General features: G+C 37.6%; 1 protein-coding gene across 1 annotated transcript in view; it reads left to right on the top strand.

Moving 5' to 3' along the window:
- The window catches only part of vstm2a (V-set and transmembrane domain containing 2A), a 159,176-nt gene extending 138,007 nt beyond the window's left edge, over nucleotides 1-21,169 (top strand). The window contains exon 5 of the mRNA XM_038306849.1: nucleotides 20,192-21,169. Coding sequence (XP_038162777.1) covers nucleotides 20,192-20,268 — 77 coding nt within the window. The 3' untranslated portion in view covers nucleotides 20,269-21,169. The remainder of the gene's footprint in view (nucleotides 1-20,191) is intronic.
- Nucleotides 21,170-21,739: the final 570 nt, after the last annotated feature.

The raw sequence follows: 21,739 nt of genomic DNA, 5'->3' as shown, positions 1-21,739 counted from the left end.
TATGTATAGTCTGGTGAAGGAAACAGAGCTAGGAACAAGTGGTAGGGACATATTCAGATCAAGGCAATGTCTCATTTTCTTGAACCACTCTTGGACAGTTGTAGGACATTAGTCGGCCATTGCCATCTTTGACAGAAGATGTTGAATAGACTGATGGAATAATACGGTCATTCTGAATATTAGGTAGTCAGTTGACCTTGTAGGCATCCTGGATGTATCACTTCATACCCTAATTCCCTCATCACTATTGAGCATGATAAATCTGTACTCCTTTATTACCTTCTTTTATTGCTCGAGAGTTCAATCTTTATATCCAATCTCTAGGTAATTGAAGCCTCTTTCTGTAAAAGCCTCAACAATGAGGGGTTTTGTAAGGACTACACAGTTGTTTAGTACCAATCCTATTTTTGTCTTTGCCTTCCCCTGGGTGTATTGAAATTTATTACTTTCAGGAAAGCTTTAAGTGATCACAAAATCATGATCATCCAAGATTTATTGCTCTCCACATTTCCTTCTAAAAGATAATGGTCCCCTTATCCTTCTGGATATGAATATCATGAACCCAATTTGTGAACCCAATCTTTGTTCTTTTAACAGCTTCTTAGATGTTGTCAGTAGTTGATCAATTTCCATAATGGGATCATTCAAGAAATATATATATATTTACTGGCTTACAAAAATATTAATACACAACTATAATTTTTCTTGCGGACAGATTCCCCCACCAAAGCTAAACTTTGCGGTTAGTTCAGAATCAGCGTGGGTCACTTGGCTGTTTCTCTGATCAGTGCTCTAATTGTTCAGCCTGTAAGAATAAGAGTAAGGCCTTTCCTTGGTAGGTTTAAAGTGCCATACTTTTTCCATTTTTAAATGATGGATTGAATAATTAATTGAAAGAATGACATTAAATAATGATGTTAAAATATTGGGAAAACTTGTCTTGTGTGTTCTTTATACTTCATGATACTGTTTGTGTCTGTGTTTGCACTGACATTAGGTTACCACAGCGAGACGCCAAAGGTGGGAGGTTTGGAGTCAACAAGTCATCTCAATGCCATATGTTTGTTAAACCCAGCCACTGAACCGGGTGAATCCAATCTGCACAATTTAGTTTGCTGTGCAGATTGGACTCACTTGGTTCAGTAGCTGGCAGAACAAATACATGGCATAGAGATGACCAATTGACTCCAAATCTCCCTCTTCTGCTGGACTCTACTTTGTTATTAGCAATCATCGGGTAACGGCAACTGGTTTCACTAAGGGAAAAAGCTAGTTAATACTTCTGCACACCACACTTTTCAGTTTTTGTGAGTCACAAAAAGTTTTATATCATGTATAATTTTCTTTTAACCTCATAATGGTGTATCAGTTTGTGCTGGTCCTGTCATATAAGAAGACATTCTTTTTAGACTTAAAAATGACTGAATAAACTGTTTTGGCTATATGATCTTATTTTATCTTTATTAAACCTGTTTAGGTATTTCTTTAAAGAAATGTGGTGAAAGCACTTGAGATTCACCATTATGACATAATGGTACATTTTTAAAAATCAAAATGTAAAACTATCACACATATTAACATACTGAAGACATGAAGCAGATTATTTATGGTAGGTCAGCTTAGAGGATGCCACAGTCACTCGAAAAATTCTACAGATATGATCTGTCTGTCGTGTCCCAACATATTCCCAGCTCTGTAATATCCAGTCTATTGATTCTCTGTGTGGCCATCCAAGAAAACAAACGTTTGCTGGATCTGGATCTTTTATGGTTCTTGGGGGTTTTGGAGGTTTGCATGGGTTAGGATGGCCTTTAGCCACTGGTTTAAGAAGGACGCTAGATGCAGAGGAAAGGTGCAGATGCACTGGGTGTTTATTTGCCAACACATGGTCACAGCAAAAGCAAAACTAGTAACAGTCTCACTAACCCTTCCATAAGCAGATCTACAGTACCATGGAACAGAGGAAACAGCCTTATAAAGAGTAACAAACAGCTCTGTGATTGGATGCCCTCTGGACTCGTAGCAGGAGGTGGGAAACAAAAAGACCCTAACTAAATTACCATCTCTGTTGAATAATGTCTCCTGTTGGACAATGCATGAAGCTGGTGCTGAACTGGAGAGCTCCTTCAGTGACAGACTGCTGCACCCTAAATGCACCATTGAGCGTTATCACAGATCCTTCCTCCCAGCAGCTGGAAGATTCTAGAACCACCACTGTTCCCTAAAACCTCAATTAGTTGTTCCATTCATGCTGATTTTGCACAGTTTCTACCTTAGTCAGTTAAATAGCATGCTGTTTTCATTTTGCACATCTCTGATGTTGCTGCTATTTTCAATTATAGCCATTATGGTAAATATGTCCATAGCTGTATATTGGTTATTTATTCTCCAGTTGCATAGTATTGTATTGTTTAAATACTTTGTTTATCTTTTAACTCTTCACTATTATGCTATTCTTGTATGTTTTCTAAGGTCCATATTTGTGTGACCATTTTTTCTATAATCTTTTCGCTGCTGTAAACACCAGAATTTCCCCATTGTGGGACAATAAAGAGATTTTCTCTATTTCTTTTCTATTCTAAACTAAACATCACACTTTATTTAACAAGCATTATCTATCTCTAAACATCTTTCAAAACACTGCTCTTCTGTTTAGCTCATCCTTCTTTTGTTGCAATACTGTCCTTTCGATTTCAGCTATGACTTATTTTTAGAGTGAAAGATACTTTGCTCAGAAGTGACTGGTGCTCCAGCGCAGCACTTCTTAGCACCCTGGATCCCCCGAAAAAAAAACCCAGACATGATGGTGTTGAAGCCGTTGGTCTGGGTAACTTCCCTAGCTCTCTGTCTTCCCTTTCCTTTGTTCCTGAAGCTAGATATACCATCAGGAATGAAAGAGCATACCTTTTTTGTGCATTCTTTGGGAATTTCTGTTCCCTGCTATATGTAGTCTCCTCTGATTAAACTGACATAATCCACAGCAATCTCCTGTACAACTTTGCTATCTTGGTTCTGGTTCGGTATCTCTGAGACAGAGGGGACTAGGTTGAGCAGACTGTGGCGTAGACTGCAGTTATTAGTCATGTCAGACAGTCATTAAGCAGTCAGATCTGTTTGCATCTCGTTGAAGCAGAAGCAGCAGGCTATGACCGCCCCACACCCTGTCAGAACAGTTCAGCATTGTTAAACAAGAGGTACATTCTGAACCTATTATGGTGGGATCGTTATCCCCTTTATCTCTTTTGAACTTTTAACCCTTCACTTTGTTCTTTCGCATCTCTGTTTTTTTTTTCTGCATATTTGTTAAAGGGGTCAGTTGGCGTCCTTGTTTGGCCGTCCTTCCACTGTTGATGTCCCCATTCCCCTTGGACATTTTGCATCTCTTTATGGGCAGCTGATTCATTTTCTAACGTGTTAACAGCCATTTTAATCAAGTCAAGTGGAAAAGGCCCCGGATGCCTGACCCTCGGACCTCTGTGCTACTGAAGTCATTACACACATTAAGGATTAAATGTTCAGTCACTCTGTTTTAATTTCAGCCCGGAGAATACATGAGTGCCCTTAGTGTTATGCAAGGAGACTTGTTTTTGACTATTATGTGAATATTTTTTTCTAAGTAAATGATGTAGAATAACCAAAGGAAATACTTCTTTTTGAAGAATTTGTCATATGAGTTAACTTTCATATGAAAACTAGATGCATTATATAAACAAGACACTACTCTTACAAGGTCCCTGCTGGGTACTTTAATGGCGGTGTGTCCCAGGCCAGCTGTGGCTACAATGGCTACAATGTATCTGGACCATCAGCATGCATGTGCTTTAAAGTGTGGATGTGTTGTATAGCTTATTTAAGAGCTATACACACAGAGCCGATTTAACATTTACTTTGTTTGGAGGAATGGTGTCAGATTATGTGCTGGAATATATATTCATATTTCGGTAAATGTACATTTTGTACAATAAAATGTCTTGTGTGATCCGACCCATACATTTTCATTAGAACAGTCACAATTAAATTCATTTTTTTATATAAAAGAGTTCACAGCACATGTCATGTCAAGGCACTTTACAGACTCAATTCAACCATATCATAAAGTCAGATTGGTTTAGTGTTGTCTATCTGAGGAAAATGATTACATTAACTTATTGACTCTACAGCAATCCCTCACACCAAACATACTTGTAGCGACAGTGGAGAGGAAAAACTCCCTTTTAACAGGAAGAAACCTCCAGCAGAACTAGGCTCACCGTGAGCCATTTGCCGAGGCCGACTGGGGTTCAAGGAGACAGAAGCAGAGATACAGAAAGAAGCAGAGATACAAAGGGCAACTGTCAATCAGCTCCACATGTGACCCCACCCAGGAACACACAGCCAGGCAGAGAAGCTCAGAGCCACCTCCCATGTCAGAGGATGAAGAGCGCACATCCAGTTAGTCGCAGTCAGAGAGCTTTAACACCCATAAACAAGGTGTTGATGGCAGAAGCACAGCTGATATTTTTCTCCAGGATGGAGTCACAGAAAAACTGGAACAGACCAGATGAAGCTACTATGATGAGAACAAGCAGAGAGAGCATAAAGTTAGAGATTGAATTAACAAATACTGTGTAATAGGTGAACAGAGAAAGAATGAAGCAGAAAGTAGAAAAATGGGTTCCTATGTCCTCCAGCAGTCTAAGCCTATAGCAGCATAACTATAGAGATAGCTCAGGATAACCTGAGCCGCTCTAACTATAAGCTTTATCAAAAAGGAAAGTTTTAAGCCTAGCCTTAAAAGTAGACAGGGTGTTTGCCTCACGGACTAAAACTGGTAGTTGGTTCCACAGGAGAGGAGCCTGATGACTAAAAGATCTGCCTGCCATTCTACTTTTAGAAATTCTAGGAACCACTAGTAAACCTGCAGATTGAGAGCGAAGTGCTCTGTTAGGAACATTAGGAACAATCAGATATCTGATATAAGAAGACATCCTTTTTTCTTACAGAAGGCTGGAAGGTCCAGAACAGGGGTCAGATGCTTAGATCTGCTAAATGGCCTAAAAATGTAATTCAGCACATGTATAACATTAACACTTTGTTAAAATCACATGTACCACCTTTCCTCATTTGAACCATGTGTTTCAATTGGTTAAAACATGTTAAAAATGTCAGTTACATGCTTTGAACACAAATCTGTCTAAATCCACACACATACGTGTGGTTTTACATTTTCTTTAAATTTCAATTCACAAAAACTGTTCATTGCAACAATGAAAGAACAAATTCCCTCCGTACTGCAAAGTGTGTCTCATTTTTGTTCTATTTCCTCCAAATCATTGTTTCACAGAGGGCAGTTCTAGCCTCTTATTTTCCTTAATGCTTCCATATCATCTCTTTTTCTTTTTTGTTCATTTAAACATCTCAAGGTCCACCCTGGACAGGGCAACACAGAGACAAACAGGACAAACAACCATTCACGCACACCTTATATAAATCATATTGACAATTAATATATATTGCAATTGAAATATGTCTTATTTAACTAGTACTTTTACATTTGGATTGAGGAAATTAATGTACATTCTTTTCAGATATTTACTCCCTTCCTTTCATGAATCACGTATTCAATATTAAACATTTCATTTTTAACTCACAGTTGTTTTTAAGGTTGTGATAATAGGAAAGTCCACCATTAGTAACTGTTTGGATTGTTTCTTGTTCCCATTCTTCAGGGGGGCCTACTTTAGTGTAAAAAAATATGAAGGTAGGAGAATGAAATACAAACCGGCAACCATGTGTTGGATAAAACAGCTTGAAATATAAAATATTTACCAAGGGGGCATGTAGTGCTTTTATGTTGAGGATATTCTCACACAACTGAAAGGACAAGATTGTTCAGCAGGGGTGGATGGAACATTTTGTAGCTTCAGCCTCTTGGGATCATGAGAAAAAGCTAAATTTATATTTACTGTTCAATTTAATACAGGTTATTTATATATAGCGCCAATTCACAACACATGTAATTTCAGGGTTTGAATCTACTATTATGGTAAACCTGCCTATAGGAATCATAAAGACTTAAGCAAACACCTATTCATATCTTGATTTATTGTGTGATATTTGATGTTACGTCACAGGCTTTGCATAATGGGATGACATCTAATCCAATCCAGTTTATTTATATAGCACCAATTCACAACACACGTCTTCTCAAGGCATTTTAGAGTTCAACCAGATCATCCAGTCAGATTTATTCAAAGTTTTATATCTAAGGAAAACCAGTTGATTGCATTGACTCAAAGGGAATCCCTAACACTAAGCATGCTTGTAGCGACAGTGGAGAGAAAAAAGTTAAAACTCCCTTTTAACAGGAAGAAACCTCCAGCAGAGCAGGCTCAGTGTGAGCGGCCATCTGCTGAGGCCGACTGGGGTTCAAGGAGACAGAAGCAGACATAGAAAAGCAACTGTAAAAGGCGGCCCCCTTCCAGGAAACACACAGCCAGGCAGACGAGCTCAGAGCCAGCTTCCATGTCAGAGGATGAAGAGAGCACATCCACTCAGTCACGGTCAGAGAAACAGGACCACACTGGAAAACAGGCTGATCTCTAATATCTATAAACAAAGGTGTTGATGCGCTTGTGAAGATTCTCAGTCATTCAAAAACAGAAAATTCAAAACAATCCAGGGACTTTGTTTCCAAGTTTGAAGACTTTTCTCTTCCCATCCAGGGAAACTTTTTCAATTCAATATGTCAAAAATAGTGTTGAGTTCCAGGTTTTATACAGTAGCCCAACAAAGCCTTGTGTTTGTTTAGAAAACAAGCAAATAGAAATGGACGAACGGGTCCACCCCTTTGGAATGTTGTTTCGTTTGGCTTCTTTTGTTAGCCTGCAATGCCCCATACCTGTCTGTCTCTGAAAGGGGGGTCGTTAAAGGGAATTGCTGACCTGGCTGAGTAGGGGAGGTCTTCTGTTTGGGGCTGCAATGATAACGGGACAGGATCAACTCAATCGCTGCATTGTACACAGCAAATCCAACATGCTCAAATTAACACTGTCAGATTTGATTTTAACACTCTTAAAGTGTCTATATGGGTCCACACCAGAGAGAGTTAATTTGACTCTTTTTGGAGAGTTGGCACCGTAACTCTTATTTAGTGTTAAAAAATAAATCTTTCTGGAGTTGATAATTTAACACTTAATTACACCAACTCGGTGTTAGAATTGGAATATTAACACTCTCATGGAATGTTTTCCTAACTACATAGGAGTTATTCTCTAAAACTAAATGCAGGAAATTTTACTTTTCTGAACATAAAAAAATCCCTTGGGAAAAATAAAGAAAGAAAGAAGCAATGTTTGTTCTTTTCAGCAAATATTTATTCCAAAAGTGCACCACAATTAGAAAATGTTGTTTCAAAACATGTAACAATGTGGAACAATATACATGTTCTCACTTTTATTAGAATATTGCCTGTCAAAAGGTCTGACATTGGTGAGCTTCCTCAATAGAACAAATTATTGTTTGAACAGCACTTTCAGAAAGACCAGAAGCTTGTACAGTAAGTGAGCAACAACAGATCCACACATTCCAACAAGTGACTTCTGTGTAGTAACAGTGGGAGTTACACAAAGGGACACATATTTGTCAAAACTGTAATAACATGGCAAAATTACATATATGTGGAGTTTCAGACAGAATACATACATAACCATTTTTTTAGTATGGATCCTGAAGATATGGAAAAAGAGTTGCTATCCCCAGGGCATAGTTAGTCGGAACACTTATGGGTGGGATCCTCCTTTTGAAAACAAAAAGAAGTATCACTACTCTGGTCAGTGAATACGGATTTGTTTGATCATCAAAAGAGTTATACCCATGAGATTCTATCATATCTGCGACCAGTATGTTGACCATTTGCGACGAGTTGCATCTGAGAGCGTTTTAGTTTTGTGATATTCGTTGAAGATTTCTTCCCTCTTTGGGTTTGACCTCAGGACTGTATACACCATCTGTAAAACAAAAATACATATTCTGATTAACCTCTAGTAGCTGACCCAAAGGCTACTGCTTTTAAAATAATTAATATCAACACCAATAACTGGCTATAGGCTTTAGGCTGTGCATAAATTACAATTAGACTAATGCACAACAAAATAATTGTATTTGATATGTATTCAACAGTATTCATTAACTCAAAGAAAGAAACTTGGGTAGGATTTTTTTTTTTACATTGCACCAATATTCAAATATGAATTAAACATCATAAAGGAATTTACTCCAGATTATTATGAATCAGTTTTACCTGTTGCTAGCTGCTTTCCCTGAAAGCTCGAACCCCAGACCTTAGAAGTTCATCAAAAATGTCTGAGTCAACTTCAGTGTCCGAGGTATCAGTCAGGACGAGGACACCTTCTGTGAAGAGCTGAAGCTCACAGCAGAATTTAGCCGTTACTGAAAAAAAGAAAATTGATATTAAATTTAACTAAAACATAAAATAAAGCCTTACTATAAATTAGTCACATTGGAGATTATTTTACACCACTTAAAATTTCACATGAATACAAACCATCTTGAAGAAACTGGGAGTAATAAAAGCATTCATCACTTTGTGGAACTTTAATGTACTTCTGCACTCCCCTATATTCCACCTTTACAAGCATCTCCTGTGAGGAAATTTAATAAAGGTTATTTTTGCACTACTGAACTGCATAGACAATCAGTAAATTAATTGTTACTTCTGTAAAGCCAGTCATTTTGACAGACATACAACTCTGATCAATTCACAGGTTGGATTTTAGAGGGTAGTAGCATGTTTACTTTTACATAATCACATTGGTTTTTTGGAGGGTTAACTTTTTTTTTGGAGGTAAACTTTTAAATGCACAAAATAATTGGCTATATATATATATATATATATATATATATATATATATATGGCTTTTTTTGAGAACCTAAAACTTGTGCTCGAATTGTACAACAATTGACACAGTCATTATTACCTTAATACATTTAAATCATCAATCTTTGCCAATTTCCACTTCAATACTTTGCTTTGTAACAAATTCTGAAGGGAACTAAATTTAAACTAAAACATATTTTCATGCACTGCAGAGGAGATTCATTTCTGCAATTCAACTGCAGTTTGCTGCATCGATTTTTATGGGAGACAGTCTTCAGATAGATGGGGATTCACTTAGCTCTATGTGTTGACGATAACATTTCCCGAATGATTCTTTTAGGTGTATCTATGTTGATGAGTTTAGCCAACAAATACATTAAATATTCCTCTACAAACCTTTTTTCAACACTATAGTTACAAAGATCACTAGTTAGCTAAACATGATTAGGCTATCACCGAAGCAATGTAGCTAATGCGACGTAGCAAATGTCTATCACACGGCTCTATTTTGACTCAAACAACGCCATAGAGTTAGAAAGCAAATAAAATATTTAAACCATCTGAGAGAAATTACTTACCAGGCTGGGTAAACGGATCTGAATAACAGTAAATTTTCCTCAGCTTCTTTCAGTACCTGTAGCATTGGAGGCGGAGTCTGTGAATGTACTCTTTGGGTGTCAAATCCACTGTAGGAGTTCAGAGTTGATAGACGAAGTGTTATTTTTTTCCATTTTAACACCTCCAGATTTAGTATGTAACACTATTTATTTAACACTCTGTTTTAACTCGTAATATGTGACACCTCAGAGTTATATTGTTTAATATAACTCTATTAAGAGCTAAATTAACACTGCCTTTGAAGAAAGTCTACTAACACCATATTATTTAACACTTTTGAATTTGCTGTGTAGGTTTTTGAAAGCTGAGATCTGATTTTCAAGGTTGGTTTTTCTTTCTTAACATAGACGGCTGCCTTCACCCCCCCTCTCAAACCACCTATTTTCTTTGTCGAAAATATGAACAAAATGTGAAAATTCTGGTCCTCAAAAGAAGGTGTCTATGACACAGCTGGTATTTCTCTCCAGGATGGAGTCACAGTTGAAATAAAAAATAGAGGAATTCCAAATTTATCGACATAAAATCAAGCTCTTTCTTAGAGCTAGCATTTCTTTTTATTTTCCTTTCTTTCATTATGATTAAAGTCCAAATAGTCCATAAACAATTATTCAGATTTACCCTAATATATTCCTACAAATCCCATCGATTTAAATCCAGTTCTGTAAAATTTTATCTTCATGGAGATTCTCTGCGTGAATATTTTAGGCATTTTTAGGTTAATGGTGAATTAAATACTATTTAATGTGTTTTATTGGTATTTTGAGAGGCACAGACAAAACCACAAGAAAAATAACAAACAGGTTAATGAGAGTTACTCATTAAGAAAAATGTAATGAAGAAATTAAACTTTGAAAAACGTCATAATAAAACTAGGTTTTAAGGGAAAGTTTGCTGTTTTCTTAATTTATTTGTTCATATATTATTTCTTTGAACTTTTTCATATTTGAAACAAATTTAATATTTAAAAAATGTATCTCCAAATGAGTTTTCAATTCAATTCAATTCAGTTTATTTATATAGAGCCAAATTCACAACACATGTCATCTCAAGGCACTTTACAGTTCAACCAGATCATACAGTCAAATTGATACAAAGTTTTCTATCTAAGGAAAACCAGTTGATTGCATTGACGCATTGACTCAAATACAATCCCCCACACTAAGCATGCTTGTAGCGACAGTGGAGAGGAAAAACTCCCTTTTAACAGGAAGAAACCTCCAGCAGAACCAGGCTCAGTGTGAGCGGCCATCTGCCGAGGCCGACTGGGGTTCAAGGAGACAGAAGCAGAGATACAAAAAGCAGCTGTAAAAGGCGGGCCCCGTCCAGGAAACACACAGCCAGGCAGACGAGCTCCAAGGCAGCTCCCCCTTTGCCGGGAGGAGGGAAGAGGCACATCCACTCATTTCCACGGTCAAGAAAAAAGGACCACACTGGAAAACGGGCCCCGATCTCCCAACCATCTATTAAAAAGGGTGTTAAATAGAAGCAGCACAGCTAAATGTTTTTTTTTCCCAATGACGTCAAAAGGCCAAACGGGAAACCCGACAAAGGAAAAGGGCTATTTTCTGAAAAAAAGAAAGAGAGCAGAAAGGTTGAGATTGAACTAAAAGATTCGGCAAATGGAGAACAAGGAAAAAGAATGAAGAAGGAAGATGAAAGGGGGGGCCCCTTTTTGTCCCCCAAAAAAGTCTAAAGCCTTTTAGCACATAACTAAGGGGATAGCCAGGATAACCTGAGCCACCCTAACTATAACTTTATCAAAAATGAAAGTTTTAAAACCTACCCTTTTAAAAGTAACAGGGTGTCTCCCTCAGGGACTAAAACTGGTAGTTGGTTCCACGGGAAGGGAGCTGAAAAATTTAAAAAAATCTGCCCCCCATTTACTTTTAGAAATTTGGGGAACCCCCTATTTTAAACCCTGCAATTGAGACCCGAAGTCCCCTCTTTTAAGGAAACCCAATAAAAAAAAAAATTTTTTTAAAGACCCCGTTTGATATAAGATGGACTTGGCCATTTAAGGCTTTTATATGGGGAGAAGGAGGATTTTAAATTCTATTTTTAAAGTTTTAACAGGAAGCCAATGAAGAGAAGGGCCCGGATAGGAGAGATATGATCTCTCTTTTAAAATTTTTATTAGAACCGGCCCGCAGGGAATTTTTTGGGTCAGCCCGAAGGCTTTTTTAAATACAGTTTGTGGATTCCCGGGGAAAATAAAGAAATTTCAATAGTCCCCCTTGAAGTAACAAAAGTATGGACCCAAATTTTTTCAAACATCACCCCCGGAAAGGGTATTTCTAATTTTTGCAATGTTTTCCCCCTTTAGATGAAAGAAAGGAAAATTTTAGAAAAACCCCTTTTTATATGGGATTTTAAAAGACAGGTCCCAACCAAAAATTTCCCCCAAATTTTTTAAATTTTTTATCTGAAAACAGTTTTAATCCCCCCAAAAAAAGTTTACTGGCTAATTTAGTTTTTTTTTTTCAGAGGGGCTCTGGTCCCAAAAAAAATTTAAATTTCTGTTTTTGTCTGCATTCAGAAGCAGAAAATTAAGAGGGCATTTCCCGGTTTTTTTTTGTCTTCAAAACATGCCTGTAATTTTATGGGAAAGGGTTTTTTTTTGCTTCATCGGGGTTTATAAAACAATATAGTGGGTATTTTCACATAACAGTGGGAAAATTTAAACCCATGTGTCTAAAAATTTTTACCAATTGGGAGCATGTTTTAAAAAAAAAAAAGAAATTTTGGGCCTGCACTGATCCCTGTGGTTCTTCACAGGTAACCTTTGAGGGGTGTTTTTAAGATCTTTTCAAATTTAAAATGAACAAAAATGAATTTTGATCAATTAGGGTTAAAATTTTAAAACCAGTCTTTGTGCTGTTCCCTTTAATTCCCAAAAAAATAATTTAAGTCTTTCTAAAAAAATTTTTTATGGTCAACTGTATCAAATGCAGCACTAAGATCCAACAGGACGACACAGATACAAGTCCATTAAATTTGGGCCCTGAGAATAATCATTTGTGACTTTCCCCAGAGCTGTTTTTTGTGCTATGATGAGCTCTAAAGGCCCGCTGAAAAATCTTCAAAATTTTCATTTGGGGGGAAGTGACGGGAAACTTGTTTGGCAACTTTTCTTTTTCAAAAAAATTTGGGGTAAGAAAGGAAGATTTTGGGTAAAGGTCTATAATTTTTACCAAGTTTATTTTGGGTCCCAAAAGGAAAGGTTTTTTAAACGAGGGTTTTAATTTTCAGCAATCTTAAAAACCTTTTGGGAAAATATCCCCTGTTTAAAAGAGATAGATTAATCCAAAATCTAAAATGGAAAGGGGGAGAAAAAAAAGGGAAAACCCCCTTAAATAAACCCCGGTTGGAAGGGGAAACTAAATACAAGTTAAGGCTTTAATGAAGACAAAAAATTTTGCTAAAATTTAGAGAGTTCAACTGGATCAAGCAGTCTAAAAAAAGGTTCAGATTCCTTGGGCTACTCAGTTTCAATCGCGGAAAGAGGAGTGCTTATGACTTAATTTTTTAAAAAGATCAATCTTTTTTAAAAGAAAACCCCATAAAATTCCCTTGCTGTAAGAGCAGGTGGGGAAAGGACGGTTCAACAGAAACTATGGTCTGGGTGAGTTTTTTCAACTGGTTTTTTAAAAAAGAAATCTAGGATTTTTTTTTATTCTTTTCCTCTAAATTTAATTGGGGGGAAAATATTGCCTTTCTTTTGCTTTACAAAGGGTCCTTTATACAGCAGTTTAAAAATTTTTTCCAGATTGGGGAAAGGGCTCTTGCAGGCCCCGTGGAGCGTATTTTCTCTCCCTTTTTCCTTCATTTTGCTTAAAAATGACCACTTGCATTTAAACCAAAGGGGCAAGCTTTCTATTTTTTAAAAGGTTTTTTTTTTAAATTTTTAAAGGAGGGTGGGTTGCCAGGGAATACGCAGAGAACTAGCAACAACCCCCCAACAAAATCATCAAACCCGTGGAAAGGGGGAAAAAGCTAAGTTTTGCACTCTGGGAGCAACCCCCCGGGGTTTAGTGACACAGAGCAGAGAAAAAGGAAAATATTTTTAAGATTCTTTTTAAAATTTTATAAAATGCACTATTTTGATAAAGATTCCCAAAATTTTAACCCTTTTTTTGGGGGGGGGGAACCTGTTTTAAAAAAATCCTGAAGGTTATTAGGGAAAGGGGGTCAAGGGACAGGGGTTTTGAGGAAATTATGTTAATTTTTTCACTTTTATGCCTTTTTCAGCACAAGATCCAAAGTATGAAGAGAGAATGCGTGGGGGCTATTCACATTTTGAAAAAAGCCAAAGTGGGCTTTTTATAGCATAAAAGGCTGCCCCTTAACTATCGCCTTCAATGTCACCCGGATGTTAAATTTTTCCCACTTTTGGGTGAACCCTTGTCCCCTTTTTTTAAAACCAAATCCCGAAAAAGGAACTCTTTAAAAATCATCTAAAAAATTTAAAAGTAAGGGACCCGGTGGAAAGATAAAAGTTTACAAAAAAGAAAAAGGTTTTCCCTTTCCCTTTAAAATTTTGGTTAAGGGGGAAAATTTAAAGGGGTTTAAAAGTTCAAAAAGAGTTTTAAGGAATTTAAAGGGTTTTTGGGAAATAATTTAGTAAATCAGACTCGAAAAATTTTTGCTACTTTCCCCCCTCCTATGCCCCAAACTTCTGGGGTGGGGAAAATTTTAAAAAAGCTTGAAGGGGTTTCCTTTATTTTTTTGCTCAAAATAAATTTCCCCTTGCGGGAGCCAGGTTTTTTAAGGCAAAAAACCAAAAGTCAAAAAAAAAGGGAAAAAATCAAAAAAAAAAAAGTTAAATTTAAAAAAATTTAACCCAAAAAAAAAAAAACAAAAAAAAACAAATTTAAAACCCCCCCCCCCCTTTAATTGTTTTAAAAACCCCTTTTTCCCCAAGGAAAGGAAAATTTAATTGTAGATTTTCAAACCCCCCGGGAAAATCGCCCCCTTTTCCCTTAAATTTTTAAAATTTTGGTGGTTGGGCCCTAAAAAATGACAAAATGTCTTTGGGTTTGGGGAAATTTAAAAGGGGGTAAAAGAGAGGAAAGCCCCCGCCAGAAAATTGTGTTTAAACTACCAAAAATTGCTTCCTGGCCCGCACCGGGTTTGGGTTAATTGTATTTTTGGGTTTTTTTTTTTAAAACCGCTTTACCGCCCAGTTTAAAAAGGGAGTCCTTAAGCATGGGTTTAAAATTTTGGGTTTGTATCTTTCCCAGCAACAAACGGCTTCATCAGCCCCTTTTAGTGCATAAACAAAATTTGGCCCCCAAACGTTTAGAAAGGTTTTAATTTTTTCTTCGTTTTTAAAAAACAAACGTTTTTAAAACCCTTTTACCATTGTTTTACAAAAAAAAATTATTTTTTCTCCAATTAATTCTTCTTACAACTCATCAAGGGTCATTTTAAGTTTTGTTAATTTTATTTAGATATTTTTGACTTGCATAAATGGATTTGCATAAATATAAAAACCAATGTTTTTAAGATCCCTAAACAGTTTTTGTCAGGGGCCCGGTCGGCCCTTTTTTACCAAACCCTTTAAAAGGGTTTTTTTGATTTTACCCCTTTCTTTCCTTTCATTTTTTTCAAAAAAAAAATTTTTAAAAGCAAAAAATACCGTTGAAATTTCCGCAGGGTTTTTTTAAAACAAAGAACCTCTTTAAAACCAAAAAAAGACAATTAGCTATGGAAAAAAACTTTTTTTGGGAAAAAAAGGGGGGAAGGGGTTTTTAACATTCCAAAAAAAAAGGCGATAAAAATTTTTTTTTTATTCCATTAATGAGGTGTTCCTTTGTGACAAAGAGCTTTTTCGTTTTGGTTTTTTCCTTTAAAAAAATCTCCTGCCCACAGTGAAAGGGGGATTTTCCCCTTTGCAGCCATTTCCCCCTTTGGGACGGCCGAATTTTCTTTAAATAATCTCCCCAAAAACAAACCCCTGAACTTCAAACCCCCGGGAAAGGGGAAATAGAGTCTAAATGTTTATGTTGTCATTTTTTTTCTCTGTAAATTTTTTTGTCCAAAGGATTATCTGTGGTCCTCTGTGACAGACAAAGACAAACAGCTGCCACATACCGGAATATTCTTTTCATTTCTGCTTTAAATGAAGTTACTGAGGAATAAACACTGTAATGTTCAGATGTGAAGCGGTTTGATATCTCCCCCCCGGGAGATGGGGGGGCATGAAGCTAAGGATGTGAAAGAGAACAAACAAATTTTCCTAAAGGGCTTTGGGTTACCCATTGCTGGTTTTCCCAGGAAAAAAATAAAAGATGGGTTTTGGGGGCTGAACACCCTTAAAAATTTTTAAGGTTCTGAAGGCATTTTTTTGCAAAAGGATTTTTATCAAAAACATAATTGATGTGCACAAATAAGAAATAGTTTTATTAACCATACATGTAAACAGAATTTTTTGGGGCTCCCAGGAACTTGGAGCCCTAGGCAACTGCCTAGTATTGCCTAATGGTAAATACCTGCCTAGTTCAGGACATAAAATGGAGGTTTTCTTGCGTTTATACCTCTGTGAGGATTCAAGGATGTTTCTGTGGGTTTATTTTGTTTCTGTCAGTATTAACCGTTCCGCCACACATAGTGTCAAAAGTTCCTGTGTTCCGGAAGTTTTTTTTCTTTTTTTTTTTTATCAAACTGTGGCAAAAGTCTCAGTGACCGTTGCAGAAAGTAACAGGAGCGGTGTCTGTCTTATTATCCCAGACAGAATATCTCCCCTGTCTGGAGCCTCAGCGGGAGGAGCAGAAGTCCCACTGGGATCATTCCCTGATGGGGGGGGGGGGGGGGGGGGGGGTGACAACACTTGATTCAGTTAAATTGTATAGCCCCAGTTCCCAACACATTTCGCTTTACAGAGACCCTTTAACCAGATAATCCAGTCAGACTGGTTCAACATTTCTATCTAAGCAAAGTTAAGTGATTGCTTGCAATCATTAACTTTGCAGGATTCTCTCCTCCTGGATGAGCAGGTAGAGACAGTAAATAATCACTTGCATTGTGTTGTTGACTCTACAACAATCCTTCAAAACGAGCATTTATGCGTCAACATTAACTTTAAACTAGCTCCGCAGGTGGTTCTGTTTGGCTCTGAGCCAGTTGTCATGTCAGAGAGATGAAAAGGAGCAGATCCAGTTACCCTGGGGTTATTCTTATTGATGATGTGTGAGTCTGTTAAACCCTAATAATACCTGCCTGCTGCACGTCAGAACTAATGTTTTCCCAAGTAGCTTATCTAGTTAGGACAGTTCCTCTCTAAACAGTAACCCAGCATGACATGGAAAAATACTCTGAACTTCCATTTTTTTGGAAGTTATTTCTCCCATATTGTTTACATCACTGCTGCACTTTAAGAAATGGAAATGTGATGATGCTGGTGAAGATCCTCACTCACCAGGACATAGTAATTCCAAAAAAGTAAAAAAAAACAGTCCACTGGTCTTTGTTTCCAAATTTGTAGACGTTTCTCTTCCATCCAGGAAGCTTTTTCAATTCCAAATGTCGGAAATAGCGTTGAGTTCCAGGTTTTATACAGTAGCCCTACAAAGCCTTGTGTTTGTTAAGAAAACATGCAAATTGAAACAGATGAAAGGGTCCACCCCTTTGGAATGGGGGTCGTTTGGCTTCTTTGTTAGCCTGCAATGCCCCATACCTGTCTATGTCTCTGAAAGGGGGGTCGTTAAAGGGAATTGTTGACCTGGCTGAATAGGCGAGGTCTTCTGTTCCCTCGTATAGGGGTTGGGGTTGCGATGATAGTAGGAAGGAAACTCAATTGCTGCATTCTAGGTTTTTGAAAGCTGGAATCTAACTCCACCCCCTCTGTTTAAGGTTGGTTTTTCTATCTATCTATCTATCTATCTATCTATCTATCTATCTACACTATATTGCCAAAAGTATTTGCTCACCTGCCTTGACTCACATATGAGCTTAAGTGACATCCCGTTCCTAATCCATAGGGTTCAATATGACGTCGGTCCACCCTTTGCAGCTAGAACAGCTTCAACTCTTCTGGGAAGGCTGTCCACAAGGTTTAGGAGTGTGTTTATGGGAATTTTTGACCATTCTTCCAGAAGCGCATTTGTGAGGTCGCACACTGATGTTGGACGAGAAGGCCTGGCTCTCAGTCTCCGCTCTAATTCATCCCAAAGGTGTTCTATCGGGTTGAGGTCAGGACTCTGTGCAGGCCAGTCAAGTTCATCCACACCAGACTCTGTCATCCATGTCTTTATGGACCTTGCTTTGTGCACTGGTGCACAGTCATGTTGGAAGAGGAAGGGGCCAGCTCCAAACTGTTCCCACAAAGTTGGGAGCATGGAATTGTCCAAAATGTCTTGGTATGCTGAAGCATTCAGAGTTCCTTTCACTGGAACTAAGGGGCCAAGCCCAGCTCCTGAAAAACAACCCCACACCATAATCCCCCCTCCACCAAACTTTATACTTGGCACAATGCAGTCAGACAAGTACCGTTCTCCTGGCAACCGCCAAACCCAGACCCGTCCATCAGATTGCCAGATGGAGAAGCGCGATTCGTCACTCCAGAGAACGCGTCTCCACTGCTCTAGAGTCCAGTGGCGGCGTGCTTTACACCACCGCATCCGACGCTTTGCATTGCACTTGGTGATGTATGGCTTGGATGCAGCTGCTCGACCATGGAAACCCATTCCATGAAGCTCTCTGCGCACTGTTCTTGAGCTAATCTGAAGGCCACATGAAGTTTGGAGGTCTGTAGTGATTGACTCTGCAGAAAGTTGGCGACCTCTTCGCACTATGCGCGTCAGCATCCGCTGACCCCGCTCCGTCAGTTTACGTGGCCTACCACTTCGTGGCTGAGTTGCTGTCGTTCCCAAACACTTCCATTTTCTTATAATACAGCTGACAGTTGACTGTGGAATATTTAGGAGCGAGGAAATTTCACGACTGGATTTGTTGCACAGGTGGCATCCTATCACAGTTCCACGCTGGAATTCACTGAGCTCCTGAGAGCGACCCATTCTTTCACAAATGTTTGTAAAAACAGTCTGCATGCCTAGGTGCTTGAATTTATACACCTGTGGCCATGGAAGTGATTGGAACACCTGATTCCAATAATTTGGATGGGTGAGCAAATACTTTTGGCAATATAGTGTATCTATCTATCTATCTATCTAGAAGGGCTATACAAAAATTATGCTTATGTACAGAAAGCATGTTTCTACTTCATTCAATTACAAATAAAGAATGTCCTGATGCATCCTTCAAAGGACACAAACCACCTAGATAATCCCTTTGGAATAATTAAATAACAAATATTTGTATTTTGCAAAAAACAACAAGATTTATGAACAGATTTTATGTTTTCTATTTTTTTTTTTTTTTCTCTTCATTGGATAAGTTTTAAGAAATTAATTCTTTTCATATAGTGTTTTAGGATCACATTCTCTTTACTTCTGGGGCAGATTTTCGTCTGGATTGAGGAGCAAAAACACGTTTCTATTGGTCTGCTTAACAACAGAAACAACATTTTAATTAGTTAGTATGCAGGAGAGAGCCTTTCTATTGGCCTTCAGTGAAGAGAGGATTTGGGTTTTGAAACAGTTTTAAACAGAATGCAAAATAACAATAAATAAAAACAAAAAAAGTTTTAAATTAAGTTTTGAAAAGTTTCAAAAAAACGAAGTCATTTGTCAAAGTTTAATTTCTGGACTTTTTTTTAGCTATTTCTATCTATCAAACTGGTCAGAAAAATTTAGATTCCTCTTATTTCATATATTGATTTATGCTATTTACTCTGAAAAAAAGTTTTCCACTTATTCATAACATGTTATTGTTTCCAGAAGTGTCTGCAGTTTTTATTACTCTGACTACTTTTCATTATTGTAAGTAAGGGGGAACAAACAGGGCCAGATCAGAACAGGTCTGATTACCATGCAATTAACGGCCGTATGATGAACTGTCCTCTCTTTGCAAAGATAAAATAAAGTGCCATAAAGTGAAATCCATTGATCATTTATTTAAGTGGAGTGAAAAGTTGAATACTTTTTTCCAATGACACAAGTATGTCAATTTCTGTCAATGATGACTGAACAAACTTGACTCCATATTTAACAGCATATATAACATCACTGTTTTGGGGACGGATCTAATCTAATGTCATTGGGTCTTTTGAAGGCCACAACGATGACCTGTTTAGCAAATAAACATCTCAGTTTCTTCTGCAATATGCTCTGGCTCTGAAATTCAGACACCATGTCCTTATGCGACCATATTTAGATGCTGCACACCCAACATGTCACCAATCAGGTCTAGAAACACTAAGGGGGAGTATTGGCATGGGTGTTGCTATACGATACATGCTATGATACTAGAGTCACAATACGATATTATCACAATATTGCAATACCATGAGGTTTTGCGATGTTTTTCATAGATTTCAAAATTAAATATATAGATAAAAGAGCAAGTGCTGTAAATGTTTATAAGAAGACATTGATCATTTTTATTATTTTGGTATCTATGTTGTTTGGGGTTTGAGTCAGTCCACGTCTTCACCTATGAGTGCCTCAACTTCAGATGTACAAGGCAGCCGAAAATCTCGATATAACACTACTTGGTTTTTTCCCACACCCCTAACAAACATGGTGTCTTTCAAGCTTGTTGTAACCACCTGTTTATCCTGTGTTTGTCTCTTTCCAGGTACAAGAATATTGGGCAGCTTTGGACTTGCCGTCCTGCTTCTGGTGTGTGGCTTGGTGAGGGATGCCTTGTTATAATTTAAAGAACAGTCATAAGTCTCTCCCATATTCTAGCTCAACTGTTGGCTTTGAAAGCAAACAGAGGGAAAAAAAGAAAAAGTAATTGCCTGTTTTACCTCCCTTCGTAACCTGCTCACCATGATCCACCCCCTCTGGAGCTCCACCACGCGGACAGCACAGTTTACCCCTCATTTCCTCCCCACTTCTGCTCTTGCACTTAGCATATTGTTACTAGCCACTATAAACACCGGTCACGACTGCAGCGGAAGGATCACCTTTTTTCTACAGACGCCATCGGAGAAGCCGCGTGAAAAACACCTGGACTCTATCTCATTGGGTAACTCTCATGGAAGAATGACTTTCTTATTCGATGTTGACATTTTCGTGTTCATTGCTGAAAAGTAAACAAGAAAATCAAAGAATCTATATTTGTGTAGTATATATGATCCTAGATATATGTCTGTTTTATTTGAACCACATAGAACTAATGTATGTGCTGTATACATAGCTGCTGCTGATATCGGCCATGGATCATTGTGAATAGGCCCTCTAGCCTCCAGGTGAGATCAATCTAAAAACAGTATGTGTCAAATTAGACGATTGATGTTGACCTTTGAAGTTAAAAGGTTCCTTCTGTTTCCGTTTCTCTTTCAGCCATATTAGCCGTCCGCATTTCAGCTGTGCATAATTTTAACATCTTGTTAGTGATTCATTATAAGACGTGCATGCTTGGGCTGAAGGTTTTAAAGCAGAGGAAAATATCAAACCTACACGAGGCCAATACTTGTTACGGCGTTATGAACTGTGTTTTTTTTTATTTTTCTGTGCTAGCTTTGGTGTGAAAATAATGCCCCTCCCCCCCTTTGTCATTTTAATTTGTAATGCAACCTAAGTAGGAATAAAACAAACAAAGTCTCTATTTTATGACTTATTGTAACTGCTGATGTGTGACAGCTGGATGACTGATTTTACACCAATGTTTCGCCCAGCGGGCGCCTCATCAGAAGAGGAATCTATTCAACTCTAAACTTCAATGGATCTGAAACCTGATCACACTTCTTTATGAAATGCAAACTATTTCTCCTGTTAAATATTGAATCGGAGGTAAATCATTTCCAAACTTTTTCCACCTTTAATGGGACACATTCTGCAAGATTTAACTCTCAAAAGAGAAAAAATACATCCCTTAACTGAAGCCTTGATTTGCATTCATCAAAAGCAACACGTTGTATAATGACATTGGCATTAAAATGTTTGCTATGGAACTATGAAGACAGTCATGAATAATTTGGAAAAGAAAATATGGCACATGTGCTTGTGTTTCCCCAACATCACTAAGAGGATTGAAAGGTGCAGCATTAGTTCAACCATCTCCTGTACTCCATGGGGACAACATGATATAGAAAAATATAGCAAGAGATTAATACATGTAAATGTATAATCAAATACATTTCCAAATAATTAAATCTACCCTTAAATATCTAAAATA

Source organism: Cyprinodon tularosa, unplaced genomic scaffold, assembly GCF_016077235.1.
Source record: "Cyprinodon tularosa strain WSP-4 unplaced genomic scaffold, ASM1607723v1 ctg594, whole genome shotgun sequence".
NCBI classification, from domain to species: Eukaryota; Metazoa; Chordata; class Actinopteri; order Cyprinodontiformes; family Cyprinodontidae; genus Cyprinodon; species Cyprinodon tularosa.
Note: the sequence above shows the minus strand (reverse complement) of the source record. Positions and strands in the feature narration are given on the sequence as shown.